Genomic DNA, 14,599 nt, shown 5'->3' with positions numbered 1-14,599 from the left:
TCTCGCTATCTTCTCCTCGAAAAGTTTTTACAGAACAAAATCATTTGATGATTAACAGACATTTAAAGCACATCTGGTGTCGATCCTGTAAACCATAGATAGATAGACAGACAGACAGACATTCAGGTAGGTAGGTAGGTAGGTAGGTAGGTAGGTAGGTGGGTGGGTGGGTGGATGGATGGATGGATGGATAGATAGACGGATGGATAGATAATAGATAGATAGATTATGGATGGATGGATGGATGGATGGACAGAGAGAGAGAGAGAGAGAGAGAGAGAGAGAGAGAGAGAGTTGCTTTGGCAGTTTCTAACTGCAGTGATCCCATGCTTGAGTGATACTTCTGGGACCCTTTAGCATATATATTCTAACAGAGATCAAGCCCGTTTCGACTTGCAAACAAAGACTGTTTCAGAGTGGCACCATGTTAGGAGAGATGACTCTCAAATAAATTCAAGAGCATACAGTGTCACCAATCTCGTGTTTTGCTAATCAAAAGAAATGAGGAGGAGATTGATTTAGCATTTATAGATGATAAACTTCATGCTGTATCTAGCGTGCCTTTTCCCTTCCTACATAAAGAAAATAACTTTAATCATCAAGGATCATAGCGTAAGTGATTTTGAGATACCAGCTAGTAAGTGAAAAGAGTGGGCTAGGTATAAAAGAAAAAGAAAAAGAAAATGAAAAGATAACCATAATGATCGCATGTTCATGCTGAGTGACAGGGAAAACGACTCCTGACTTTGAGGTCTGAGAACTTGGAGGGAGCAGTGGAGACTAGCCCTCCTGAGTGCCAGCCTGCTGAAAGAAGACTACTTGGCACAGCTGATTGTTGCCATGGAAATCTGACTTTGAGGTGAAATTTGGAGACATTTACTCCGATTTTGGGAAGCAGTTGAGAAGGGCCCTGTAAGCCACACATAATCTACCTTAGCGTCAAGTCTGAAGCATGGTCATTTGCCTTTTGCCTTGTTTCCTTCTGGGTTGGCTAACTAAATGAGCCATGCCTGTCAGGCTGTAAGAGGAAATGCTCCTGCTTCCCACTAAACGAATGAGTGGAAGGATAGTTTTCCTTGTGCAGCTGAGCAGCTAATGGCTTGAAGTGTGCTGTGAGTGGGAGTACCATGCTTATAGCCTGGTTGTCTACTCTGAGGATGGCCAGTCCTGGCCACATCCCAGTTTTCCACTTCTGTGAAACAGGAGTGGCCACACAGACTTCATAGAGCTGCACTGAGAATTACAGCGAACTAAAACACTATGAAGTGCCTACCGCAGACGACCTGGATATAATAACATCTCCGTAACCATGGACTATGATGATTTTTATTAGAAAACAGCATTCAGAGATTTACTTATTGATTTATATTTAAAGAGAGTATCCTTTGTAAATGTTAAGGGTCCATTTTCTATTGATTGCTATGAACTAAAAGCAGAGGTGCCAAAATCTGAAAGTCAGGATCGGAGTTCAAGCTCTCCCACTATATAATTAAAAAGATAAATTAATTTTTCTGATCCTTAAATCTCTCATCTATAAAAGAGAAATGTGGAAACAAATGTTATTTTCTATTGTTTTAAAATTATTTAGAAGTTCTATAGTCATAAATACATTTTGGGCTTTTGTGTGTCTTAAAAAGAAATGGCATTGCCTTGGTTAACAAATTAAGCGTCATCTTCATGAACTACAACCGAAATTCTCAGGCAGAGCTATGTTACCCTTCGGATGGCATTTGACAATGTCTGTTGACATTTTTGGCTGCTGCAGCTCAGAAGAGCACTGCTGGCTTCCAGTGGGTGAGGGCCAAGGCTATGCCTAAACATCTGGTGACACACAGGACAGCTTTGCACTTCAGAGGGTCCTACAGCCAAATGTCGACAGTGCTGGGCTGTAGGGACACTGCACCTCAGCTGTATGGCCACCGTAACATTTAGTCTGCAGCAAAGAAGAGTCTGTTGTTGTTTTCCCTAAACACGAACCTAACTCTGATAACCGATGAATTGAAATCTGAAGAGACTCATTCAATAAGATATATTTTTAGAGGCACAAATATCCCTCTTTCCTTGTGATTGCAAAAGAAACCCTAGATGATGAAAAATTAATTTAAATTTATGTTACAAAAGCATGTCTACAGAAAGTGATAGCCCCCTCACCTCTTCATGTGAAAATACTACTTGAAATACAGTAGTCTAAGTTAGAGTATCTCTGCTTTTTTAAATACATGCATTTGCTTCCTATAATTTGCTTTATCAAAATTAACTTTCTTTCTTTTCCATTCTTGGATGATACAATCCTAAAGCTATTAGGTAGAACACAGCAGGGTAGTCACTGAGATAATGGGACAGCACAGGGTACCAGAGAGCCCTATAGAAGTAAGGAAATGTGAATGTGGTTGGGTTGGTGACGTGGTGTTTCCGTCAGCTTTCTGTTGGTATATCAGGTACTTGAGATAATTTCTTTGCACAGGGACAGGCATCTGTCAACAGTAGGTTTGCTTGGTTGCTTTTGGGCCTGTGTTGAGGCAGCAGACCTCTCAGGAGGAGTGCTGTAGAGCACAGCCATTTACTTCATGGCTGAGAACACAGGACAGAAAGAGAAAAGATGTGGAACCTCTCCTTAGTGCCTTATTTTACTCAGATACCCAAGACTCCCTTTAGGCATTATTTCTTAAAGTTAAGGTTCTGCCACCTTCCAGTAGTGCCGAACTGGCCACTGATTATTGCCATGGGCCCTTTAGAGGGCATTTCAGATTCACATAAATCATATGGCACTAGCAGAATCCAAATAAGGTGAATAGTCCATTTTGAAATGTCAACAAAGACCCAGTGGGATGAAGACGGGAAAGTTCTCATATTCTAAGAATGATGGGCAAATGGCAAAGGGACACAAAGGTGACTTTGAAGGACTATAACTGAGACAGTTAACATCTAAGTAATGTAATTAAGACAGTAACTGATGAAAACAGGGAACCATGAGCCCATGGTGATGTAGTAAGTAAAACAAAGCTGAAACTCTGGTGAAAAATTGAATACCTGTAAAATAAAAATAACCTCCCCGACAAACACATTAATTAAAGGGGAAAATAGTAACTTTACAGTAGAAACCTGGGTTGAAAGACTACCTGAATTAAATGGTCAATATCACACGTTCTTAACAAGACAAAATTCTCTTACCATGTGATAAAAGCTTCCAGGGGTGACACTTATCTGTGTGACCAATAAGATGGCATATTACACATGCATTTGACTTTTTGCTGGTACAATCATAAAATAGGACACTGGGTGAAGCCAGCTGCTATTTTGTAGGATACTCAAGCATCCTTTAAAAGAAGACTACAGAACGAGGGCACTTATCTGCTAATATCTAGCACTAATTGCTAGCCATGTAGTAGGTTTAATGTTTTTATTTTTTTAAGTTGAAGTATTATTTATTTATTGTGCACATGTCTACTTGTGTACGTGTGGATTTGCACATAGAGAGCTAGACTTCTCAGTGTGGGTCTTGGGGTTGGAACGTCAGGTCTCCACACTTGGCAACAAGTGGCTTTACGTCACGAGCCATCTCACAAGCCCAGATGTTCTTATTTTAAAACAGAAATCTCGCTAGAGTGTCTCGAGTATTGAGGCATCAGGTCAGTTACTCCATGTTCAATGGTTTTAGAATATAGTACTATTTGCATTATAATTGGAACATGTCTCTGAGATTCTTAAAATTTTGGTTAATGCGAAATGAAAAATAGCGTCTTATAAACCGAGCTCTTGGCTCTAAATAGAAACTTGTCTTTTTAAAAGGGATACCTCATATCTAACTTCTGTAAGTTTTAGCCAAAAAGGTATTTGCAATGTGCTTTTGACGTACGTTTCAATGGCTTCCACTGTTACTATTAAAAGGCATCTAGTTCTTTGTTATTTTGAACAGTACTATGAAATAGCTTTGTTGACACTTCTGTGTTGTCATTTAGGGTTTCTTCAAGAATAACTGCCCAGAGATCAGGTTACTGTGTGAATGGGTAATGCATCCTTCAGTCATGTCATTCTAGGAAGCTTCCTAAAATGTCCTTAAAAATAGTTGAAATTCACAGTTTAGTAGCTATTCTTCCCCACACTAGAAAGGACTTTATATAAGATAAAGAGTTTATCTCTTTGGTTATCACTGTCCTCAACGTTAGGGCACTGAATATGTATTTGGAGTAGCAATAACTTGGCTCTGCCCTTAGGAGATTAATCCATTTATTCCTCAAATCACCCTTAAGAAGTAGGTGGTGTGATCATTTCTGTTGGTGAAGAAACTAGGGCACCCAGAGACTTTTACCCCACTCCGTCAGCTAGAGCTAGACACCGGATAGTTTTCCTTCAGTTTCCAAGTAGCCACTGAGTAGATTCGTCCATGAACAAATAGTCAGCATGTCTCTGATTCTTTAACCAGGTACAGGTTTCAGGGATTTCTTCTTTCTGTGTTCAGTGGAACTATTGAGGATAGTCAACCCCTCTCTAAGATCTCAGCTCGTTTCACGGTCCTGCAGTGCGGCCCCGACTTACTACCTAATGATCTGCTTCTAGAATTAATATCCACACGGGCATAAACTATAAATCATCCTTACCCGGTGAAATTACGGAGATATAAACAGTAGATGTGCTCTGTCTTGCAGATAAAATGGTGCATCTGGACTTCATGTCTCTAGGAGACAGAGCTTTTATTACTGTTCCTCAAACACATCATTTCCTCTGCCAGCCCCCGTCCCTTTTCTCCTGCTGTCCCCTGTACCAGGAATGCCCAGGCTGTGCCTTCTGCTGAAGATGCTGTTGAACTTCTTGTTTCCTTTCATCTTAAAGATGCCTCCATTTCTCAGATCCTTGAGTCTCTTTTATGCTCTTCTCTAGGAATAGTTCTTCCATCAGTTGTGTGAAATTCTCATTTCCTTAGTAAATTATTTTCCCTTTTTAGCTCTAGTCATCTTATAAGGCCAAATGTGTATCATAATGTCTTGTGCAATATACAAAGTTAAGGATTTTGAATGAATAACTGTGTTATCTCAGGAACATATAATTTGAAATTTAAAATTTTTTTAAATACAAATAGGTGAATATTTCATTTTTGCACATTAATAGGCATTTTGAATTAAAAATGAAATGGTAATGGTTAAACATTTTTACTTTCATAGTATAATTTGTACTCCATCTTTGAAAGGTTTTAAGGCTCACCATTAGCTTTTTTTTCTATAATAAAAGACATTGTATTTATGGCTGAATATGTCACCCTTGCTTCTGAAACCCACAGCTTCAAGTCTCTTCTTTGTAAGTAGTGGTTGAGGTACATCAAAGGTAATAAAATCAATTGAACTGTTAAGTGGAGTTTTATTTCCAAGGCTAGTACTTAAGGGTGTGTTCCCGTTATGGAATTTTAATAATAAGTTTGTTTTCAAGTGTTTTCTTTAATTCCAAGCCTCCTTGGCTGCTAAAGCAAGGTCTGTCCTTGAATGCTGTTCTGAATGGAATAGAATTCCTTTTCTAATGTATATATTTTTGAAAAGAGAGCTTCGGGGATACTCTGCATTCTCATTTGACAGCGCAGTACTCGGTTGGGAGCAAAGACAATAGTACAGCCTTCCACACCAGCACGACCATCCCCAGCAGGCCTTTTCCTTGACCCAGAATAAGGACAGAGCTGAAGGGTTTTGTTGCTGGTCTCAAACAGGGAGCCAAAGGCAAAGAAACAAACAATGTCAGTCTTTTAAAAATGTCTTTGCTGATGTAAATCACCTGTGATCCTTGGGTGCTGGTGAGCCCCAAGCGTCCCTGGGATAGTTGGATATTAAACTGTAGTTAATTTATATTTGGTGTGTGGTGTTTACTGTAGATAGTACTGGCCATGATGACTATTGTTCAGTTTGCAGTTAGTGTTTATGTTCTTGGTTTTATACACACACATACACACCACACACACACACACACACACACAAACACACACACACACACACACACACATCTTAGCTTCACTATATCATGATTCCTAGAGGGCAGTTCAGAGGCTAGCATACTATTGTGGGGAATGTCTAAGTTATCCAGTTGTCATTGATTGATTGATTGATTGATTGATTGATTTAGTTATCAATTGAACTCAGAGCCCCCAGCTTGCTAAACGCATGTTGTACCGCGAAGCCGCTGTCCCCCAGCCCCTGAATTATGCTATATGTTATTTATTCATCAAATCAATATATTTTGGTATTATTTGAGCCATCCTTATAATTATGGATTAAAATGAGGATTTAGAAATCTGTTTTATAGAAGTTAGTTTCACAGTGGGAACGATATCTTTTAAACTAATGCTGGCCCTCATTTTCAGAGTCGATACTTAATCTGACAAGTGTTGAGAGTAACTGGTGAAGTCAAAGCATCATTATTTTAGGGTTTACTCTGGCTGAGCTTGGGAGGTCACACTTTTTCCATGTGGCTTCTGCAGACGCCAGAGGGAAATTTCCCCTAAGCCTCAAGGCCTCCTGAAGAAATTGGCTAAGATTAGCCTAAGGACAAAGCATGCAAACTTAGGCACTTGTGAAAGGGGTGGGAAGGGGGATCACAGTACTGGGGGGCAAAGATATGCTTCTGACGATCCCACCAGCCAGAAATATTCAGAAGCCTGCCTCTTTTTCTGTAAGAGGGGTGGTGTTTGCAGAATGTGGGCTGTAAAATTTTATTGAGTATAATTAAGGCTCCAGAAAACAATCTCTTTGGTATTTGCATGTGCCTGGGACATGATCTGATCCTGGAAGTCTGTCTGGTAGGGTTGCATTCCTGCTGGCCATAGTGAGATAGTAGGGTTTTCAGACTGAACGGGAAAGACAGCTGTGCGCTCCCTTTCTGCAGCTGAGTAATCATACCTGGGGGAGAAAGCAGTGTGTGGAGAGGAAGAGGAAACATAAGAGGACCTTGATCTTTTAAGGTCGTTAATTTCCTTTTATTTATTTTTTTTTTCATTTTAACAGCCCTAGTTTTACAGTATCATTCCCTGAGCTCTCCCCTCTCCTGATCATATTAATAGGAAGTTCTTCACCATCGTCTTTCTAGATACACTTTATTTGGAGGACGGCTAAGATCCTCCCCTCTCCACTCCCTACCCTTTTCTAATTCTGTTATCAGTTCCTAAACTTTATTTAGGAGAGCGCCTTTTTTGGGTATACATGCTGTTATCAGGAAGAAATTATTGCCTTGTATATTACATGCCAGATTTTTAATGGGCATGTGCAAAGAACATATCATGTTAACTGTAGAGTTTTCGATTGTTTTAAAGTAATTCTGAGAACTTGGGCAATTACTTACATAGAAATGCTTGTGCAGGCAGGGGGTCGCCCCCTCTTTCTCTTCTCATCTGTAGCCCTGCGGTGCATGTACATGAAATGCCTTTGTTCTCGTCTTTTCTGCCTGATTATTATGGTCTCTAAGTGCTTTGTCTTCGCCCCTCTGGTATATTCCTTGTGCCTTAGTCAGTGATTGAGTGGATAACTTTGTTTACATCGAACCAAGGTCTGGAGCACTTTTGTGTGTGTGACATGAGAGAAATGGAGGAAAAAAAACCTTAGAGCGGGGTGGATTGGAGGGAAAAAATAGGTAAAAATCAAACAACAGTAAAATAATTTTTTTTTAAAAAAAAAGCACAAAAACAAGCCAGGAGTGGGTGTAGGGGAGGAAGAGCAAGCTACAGCAGGACAGGGGCTTCTCTCAGGGTCTGTGAAGTCGCAGGGGGCTTGTCGCTGGGGTGGAGAGAGATCAACAGACCAGCATTTTCCCCAGGCTTGGGCGCAAGCTTGTGAAACTCCTCGTGTATTAAAGAACCTCGGCTGGGATTTGCTGAGGACAAATGCTGTAATGTGTTAGTCATCCATTATCGGCTTCTATTTTTGCAGGTTCCGAATGATGAGTGACGCGGGTCTGCGCGATAGCCCTCACAGCCCCTGTCATTGCGAGCGATAAGGACCTCGCACGTCCAGCTGCCGCCCCGGGCTCAAGGCGCTCTGGAGGGCGGGCGGCTCCCGCGGGCGGAGCGGACTCCAGCGCCGCTTCCCACGCACCGGGACCAGATCCCGGGGACCCGGCTGGCCGCGCGTCGCCCGGGGCCATGAAGTAGCGGTGGCCGCCAGCCCTGCCCTCCCACCGGTCCGGCTGCTGCCCGCTGCCCCGGTCCCAGCTCGGACATGGCCGGACGCGCCAGCAGCCTGCTGCTGCTGCTGCTCGCCCTGCAAGGCAGCTGCCTGGCCTTCAGAAGCCCACTTTCTGTCTTTAAGAGGTGCGTGTTTGGCTTGTTTGTTTCCTTTGCAGGAGGAAGGTGATTGGGGTGGTTTCGGTGCATGCTCCTTAGAAATGTAGTCACTTGTAGTAACCAGGGTCCTGGGGAAGGGAAGTCTCTACAAGGTTGGTTTTTTCCTATCCAAAACGATTTGGAATTTTAGCCTTAGTAACTTCTGAAGTGCGCCTTGCTGATAAAGCCCATTCCTTGTCCTGTACCCTGGCTGCTACCCTGGCTTTTGGAACTCCAATTAGAAGTTGTGACTTTCAGAACTAATCGCTCCCTCTTGGGGAAATATTTCAGAAACTACCCTATGCTGTTTAGACAAGAATGCCTTCCTGTATATAACAGCTGGAGGAATAAAATATCAAGATAGATCGGTGGTGGGAGATCATTGGCCGTAATAGCTCACTAGGAAATATCGAGCTTTATACACGCACCTCGTAATTACCATATGAAATATTTATGTACTCGTACATTTGTAATTCACATTGCAGTCTTTATTTCTTCCTCACAGAACTGTTCTTAGCAAGATTGTGGCTAGGGATGTTTTGTTGTTTGCTTCTGATTGGTAAATGTTGGACCCCCATGGTTGACAGAATGTTACTGGGTTATAGTCTTACCGCTAGAAAAATCAATGTGCGTGTGAGGATGATAACGTCTTCATTAAGTAGAAATAAATATGTATCGCAGGCTTTTATTGAGCTGAACTTTAAGTGTGTTCTGCTTATTCGCTTTGATTGTCTTTTGCCTACAGTTTGGCTCTATGTAGCTCATTGCTAATAACGGGATTCTGGGTGCCGAGGCTGTTAGAGAGGTGTTGCCTTCTAGTTTTTATTGGACCTACATTAAGTCATCCTTAAACTTCAGGACATAGGATTTATTTCTGCCCTTCCAATTATGTTCAAATTATCTTCTTCAGATTTAAAGAAACCGCCAGATCATTTTCCAATGAATGCCTTGGTACCACCAGACCTGTAACTCCTATTGATTCATCAGACTTTGCACTGGATATCCGCATGCCTGGGGTTACACCTAAAGAGGTGCGTAGAATTCTGTACTTCATTATTCAGCTCTTCTGTGGACTGTCTAACGTTAAAGCTAAAACAAGGAGCCTGCGTTTTGAGCTGGGTTGACTTCTTTGCTTTCAGACTCCCCAGCTGAAGCTGGAATACTATAAAAATGGGTAGGGCTGCAAGGCAGAATCGTCAGTTATGCTTATTAAAGTGTTGCTCATTTTGTTATTGTGATTTGAAATGGAGACTTGAAAGTTTACACTTTGGGATTCTCTGTGGAGAGATGGCCTCTGAAACAGAACATCTAAATATGCACTACAATGTGGAAAATGTTCTAATGAAGGAAATAACATGAGCAGCTGCATCTACCAGATTACTATGCTTTTTCTTAAATACCCTTCCAAAACAATTAACATAGAAAATTCTGCTTGCTGCCAAGAATTTGAAAAACAAAGCATTCCACACTTTGGAAAGTTGGGGAAACTATTCATACAGGTGGCAGAATGAATTTTCTAGAGATAATTTTGGAAGAAGTGGCAGCTGTGCTCACCCGAATGTGTCATCAAGCACATGAAGTTGAGCAAGGTTGCTAGGCATCCCATGTCTTAGCACACACAAGACGCTAAGACATGCTGCTGTGTATGCAAGGTGTTTCATTTAGCATGAAAAGGCCAGAATTAATTACACTCTGCAGCCAGCCAGAGCGGGGATTTATGTATGTCATTAAAAGATAGCCCCATGCTTTTGAAGCACGACAGACAGGGAGAGGCCTGGACCTGGAAGAGCCGCAGTGGCTGGTGACTCATTCTTGCGGATAATGTACTACTTCCTTTTTTTTCCCTTTTCGCACTGGGAAAATAAAAGTATTCTATTTATTGAGGGAAATGGACAACCAGAAGCTCGAGAAAATACGCACAGGACTTTTACTTCAGGGTAAAACCTGACAGTATTTGAAGAGTTGAGTGTGGTTGTCAATAACTACTTTACAGCTATATAAGAAATGATCCTCTCTGTCTCTGCATTCCCATGTCACTTTACAGATACCTCTTCGATACATTCTGTTATTTCTGCCCTGACCCTGAATTTCATCATCAGCCTATGTAGTATTTAAGTAAGATACTAAGCCTAGAACACAAAAACCACAGGCCCCTACCCAAGAGATTAGCTTTTTGTTCATTTCTTTTCAGTGTTTAAATGGGGTTTTAACTATACTTCTTTAAAAATCAGCTGCTTATTTTTTATATAAAACAATTGCTAATTGGTCTTTTTTTTCTTTTTCTTTTCTTTTTCTCTTTCTCTTTTTTTTTTTTTTTATATTTTTCTCCCTCTACTCTGTGGGCTGGCCTGAAGCTCGAGGCAGTCCTCCTGCCTCCATTTCCACACTGCATGAATTACAGGAATGAGTTACCATGCCCAGTTTCAGAAATTGGTCTTTTAGCATGTTCCCCACGAGAACATCGTTGCTTTAATCAAGTAACAAATTAGCGCTATTTGAAAATATTCCTTTATCCTTGTTACTGAGTAACAATAGTGGGCAATTTTTACTGTGACCAGTACTCCCAGAAGAAAAAAAATAGAAGAGTATATTTTAAAAAAATATGGGAGAGCTCTGTTTTCATGAAATAAACCTTTATTCAGTTTTATATTCTTATGATTATCAAAATGACCACACAGAAAGAGAACATGTTGTTTTTAAATTGCTGCTGTTTGTTTGGCACTATAGGCCGAGGATTTTGCCATTGTTGGTTGCCTTTGCAGCAGAGTTCCTTTCCTCCTTGCTCTTTCTCTAAGGCCATGTGGCTCCCAGGAGCCATCTCCAGATGGGGAGTGAGTGGACTGGGGTTAGCAGATGGCTGGATCTTGCTTCCTTTCCATGGTGATTGACTCAGAAAAATATACGTGTCCTGGAACAGCCGAGTCAACTTTTAGGTCTTTTGCTAAGAATACATTTGCCTGTCTTATGTGAGTGACAAGCATGGAGACGTGGTGAGAACGAGCTTTATGAGAAGGCTGTGCTTAGGATAATGTAGAGAGACAGAAGCAATGGAAGTCCTTGGTGACTTCATTACTTTGGTCACCTTTGCTTATGTTAGCCTATGTTATTTCATCCAGGCTGGGTTCAGGTTTGTCTTAACTTGCAGCTACAACTATCCAGTGGGGTGAGGGATTCAGTTGTTCTGAAACAGCTTAGATCTATCGATAATGTTTCACCATGTTCCCTCAACATGCTTGATTTCGTGTGTTCTGAATACTGGTTGACAGATGATTCAACTTGTAAGCATCCATGAAAAATGACAGACTGCCCATGACAAGTAGACATAAAACCTCTTTCCTCCTCAACTTGGCACTCTTGGCTAGATGGTCTCATACCTATAGTACCATAAGAATTTTTAGTGAATACAAGCAATCACCCTTGTCTTAAAATGCAGCTAAAATTTGAGTTAACACAGGTAAGAAGAAAGGACATAAAAGGAGAAGAAAGAATAAAAAAAATTAGAATGAAGAGACTAAAGGTAAAGGGAAAATGAGTATTGACCAAAACAAAATCCAAGAAAGTAAAATGACCAAGAACAAGAATAAATGGGTAAAATATAGGATATCTGGAATAGGAAGAAGAAAATACTTCTTAAAACCAAGAACAGCAAAGAGAAAAGGAAAATATAAAGCTGGGAAGTATGCTGAGAAGTTTTCCTATCAGCCGTGGCTCAACAAGAAAGACAGAAGTCATACAAATGTGGAAATAATGGAGAGCCAAGAGTTTTGTGTCAGTAGTCAAGAGCAGTCCAAGAAATATATCATTAAATCTAGATTATTCTCATAAGAAGATTATTTCTTATATTATGGAAAGGATGGGAATGGTATGGGTAAGACTGATAGAAGTCTTTTGGTTGAGAAATAAGATTGTAGGCTGGGGTAGGAAGGCACGCAGATGTATAATAGAGGTAGGAAAACCATAAGGGTAATTCACATAATACAACCAACTCATTTCACATATGGAATACAATCCTAGATTAGTGTTATGCCCAAACACACCCTGTTATGTAAGGTGTCTGCATTTTGGTTCTTCCTGATACTACAGGAGTACAGAATGGTCATTAAAAATTACTCAATTAAACCTGAACTAGTTTGTTTAGGAAAAGTAACTAAGACTCTACTACAATATCGGTTTTTAAATTTTGTTTTATCTATAATTGCTAGTATGTGTATGAAAGAGGAAGGAGAGATGGAAGGAGTTAGGGAAAAAGAAAAAGGAGGGGAGGGGAGGGGAGGGGAGGGGAGGGAAGGGGAGGGGAGGGGAGGGGACAAATGCATGTGTGTAGGAGTTAGAGCACAGCTTTCGGGAATGAGTGTTTTCCTTCCACTGTAGTTCTGGGAATACAACTCATTGTCAGGTTTGTAAGGCAAGCGCCCTTTACCTGATGAGCCCCCTACAGTAGAAAAAAATTCTTTTTATGTTTTAGACTTTAATGGTCTTCATATCATCAACACAAAACTCTTCGAGTAGACTCAAGGGTTTAGGTAATCATTGGGTGGTGTGTTCGGTGTCCACCTGGTACTGTGCTCAATCTTCAGTAACAAATATCAAACCAAACAACAACAAAGCTAGACAAAGAACTAAAGAATGCTGAGAGCATGAGAAACATTTTCCCCAGGGAAGAGTACCAATTGGTTATCTTGTACCCAGTGGTCAGTCCTTAAATCATAAAGTAACTTTATACAGTCTAAGTAGATTGTATTTATATACTCGGGAACACACACACACACACACACACCACCACCAACAACAACAACAACAACAGAAATTAAGGAAATAAAAAATTAAGGAAATGATAAATAAATTAAGGGCCATGAATTTAGAAGAGATCAAGCAGGGCTACATGGATGAGAGGGCTTGGAGGGAGAAAAAGGAAAGGAGAAAATGATATATTCTCAAAAAGTAAAAAAAAAAAATAGAAAAAAATGTAACAATATTAAGTAAACAGACAACAGGAGAAAAGACTTTCCAGCACATGTTTCTGAAACTCACTGTCAACAAAGCAGTCAAAGGCTAAAGTAATTCAACAGATTTTTTACCTAACAGCTTAATTAAAAAGAGAACTAAGTAACCAGTATTTCTTTTTACATATTGAATAAGTAGATAATGAAAATCACAGAAGTTCTAGATCTTTCATGTAAAACAACTTGGAAAAAAGAGGTGAAAATTGAAGATACAACTATCACTAGTATAAGGCTATTCAGTTCTGAAAATCTCTGTATGTACCCTCAAGAACCTTTATTAGAAATATCAGTGCAATGAGATTCAAACTGTAGGGTTATGAAAACAGATTTTTCTGTATAATCATATGGCATGCCATCTTATCTTCTTATGAGAATAATAGTATAGTAGAAGATCTATGGCTTTGGTTATACACTCAGTCAAACTCATTCTGACAGAAAATTTTATGTACTTCCTATTTTTTTTTATTCATTTCCAAGTCATGAATATTTGGGGATTTATTTCTTTGTTGTTTTTAGATTTGAGAAGATAACAGGGAGAAAAGCAATTTTAACACTGCCCGTTGTAGAGGTTCAGGAAGGACCTGGTATCCAGTGACACCATTTCAAACACAGCAGATCTAGGAAGTGGCAGCGCCTTAAGATTGCTCATCTGAGCAGGGTGGTGGTGCACGCTTTTAGTCCCAGCGCACAGGAGGCAGAGGCAGGTGGATCTCTGTGAGTTTGAGGCCAGCTTGGTCTACAAGAGCTAGTTCTGGGGAAGTCTCGAAACCTACAGAGAAACCCAGTCTCAAAAAAAAAAAAACCAAAACAAAAAAAAAAAAAACAAAAAAAAAAAAAAAAAAAAAAAAAAAAAATGATTGCTCATTTGGTGCTATTTCTTCGCTAGACCCCTTAGTCACCTGGGACTATGAACTATTGCTGTGGCCAACTCTCACATCTACAAAGAAAACAGTGTGATAAACTGCCTGTTCATTGATAATCTCAATATCCTAAAGTATATCAGTTTTGTGAGTTAACTACCCCATGGATGCTTGGCTTGAATAAAATAACTGAGGCATAATCACAAATAATTGTTTTATATAGTTTCTTTACTAAAGTAAGTCAAATCCTGTAGTTAGAACGTAGCCTCTTGAGCCAGGCTGGCAGTGGCCTTGCACCAGATCTTAAAGTGCCAATCCAGCCATGCTTCTTGGCTCTATTGTTACTTCCTCCTGTCCCTCCACCTGCCTAAGGAATAGATGTTTACCTGACCAAGGGCGTTCTGCAGAGCGGGAATACCAGTAGCTCGTTCATTTCGGTTTAGTTG

The 14,599-nt window shown here is 40.3% G+C and overlaps 1 protein-coding gene across 12 annotated transcripts in view; it reads left to right on the top strand.

The window, feature by feature from the left end:
* The window catches only part of Pam (peptidylglycine alpha-amidating monooxygenase), a 289,362-nt gene that overhangs the window by 119,104 nt on the left and 155,659 nt on the right, over positions 1-14,599 (top strand). For 11 of the 12 annotated variants that reach the window (XM_042055489.1, XM_038338643.2, XM_042055490.1 and 8 more), the window contains exons 2-3: positions 7,899-8,278; positions 9,201-9,321. In XM_042055489.1, the coding sequence (XP_041911423.1) occupies positions 8,187-8,278; positions 9,201-9,321 (213 nt within the window). In that variant the 5' untranslated portion in view covers positions 7,899-8,186. Of the gene's footprint in view, positions 1-7,500; positions 7,519-7,898; positions 8,279-9,200; positions 9,322-14,599 lie in introns of those variants that run through there. The other variant, XM_038338641.2, reaches the window with a different exon arrangement.

Source organism: Arvicola amphibius, chromosome 8, assembly GCF_903992535.2.
Source record: "Arvicola amphibius chromosome 8, mArvAmp1.2, whole genome shotgun sequence".
Lineage (NCBI taxonomy): Eukaryota > Metazoa > Chordata > Mammalia > Rodentia > Cricetidae > Arvicola > Arvicola amphibius.
This window is presented reverse-complemented; position numbering and strand designations above follow the sequence as displayed.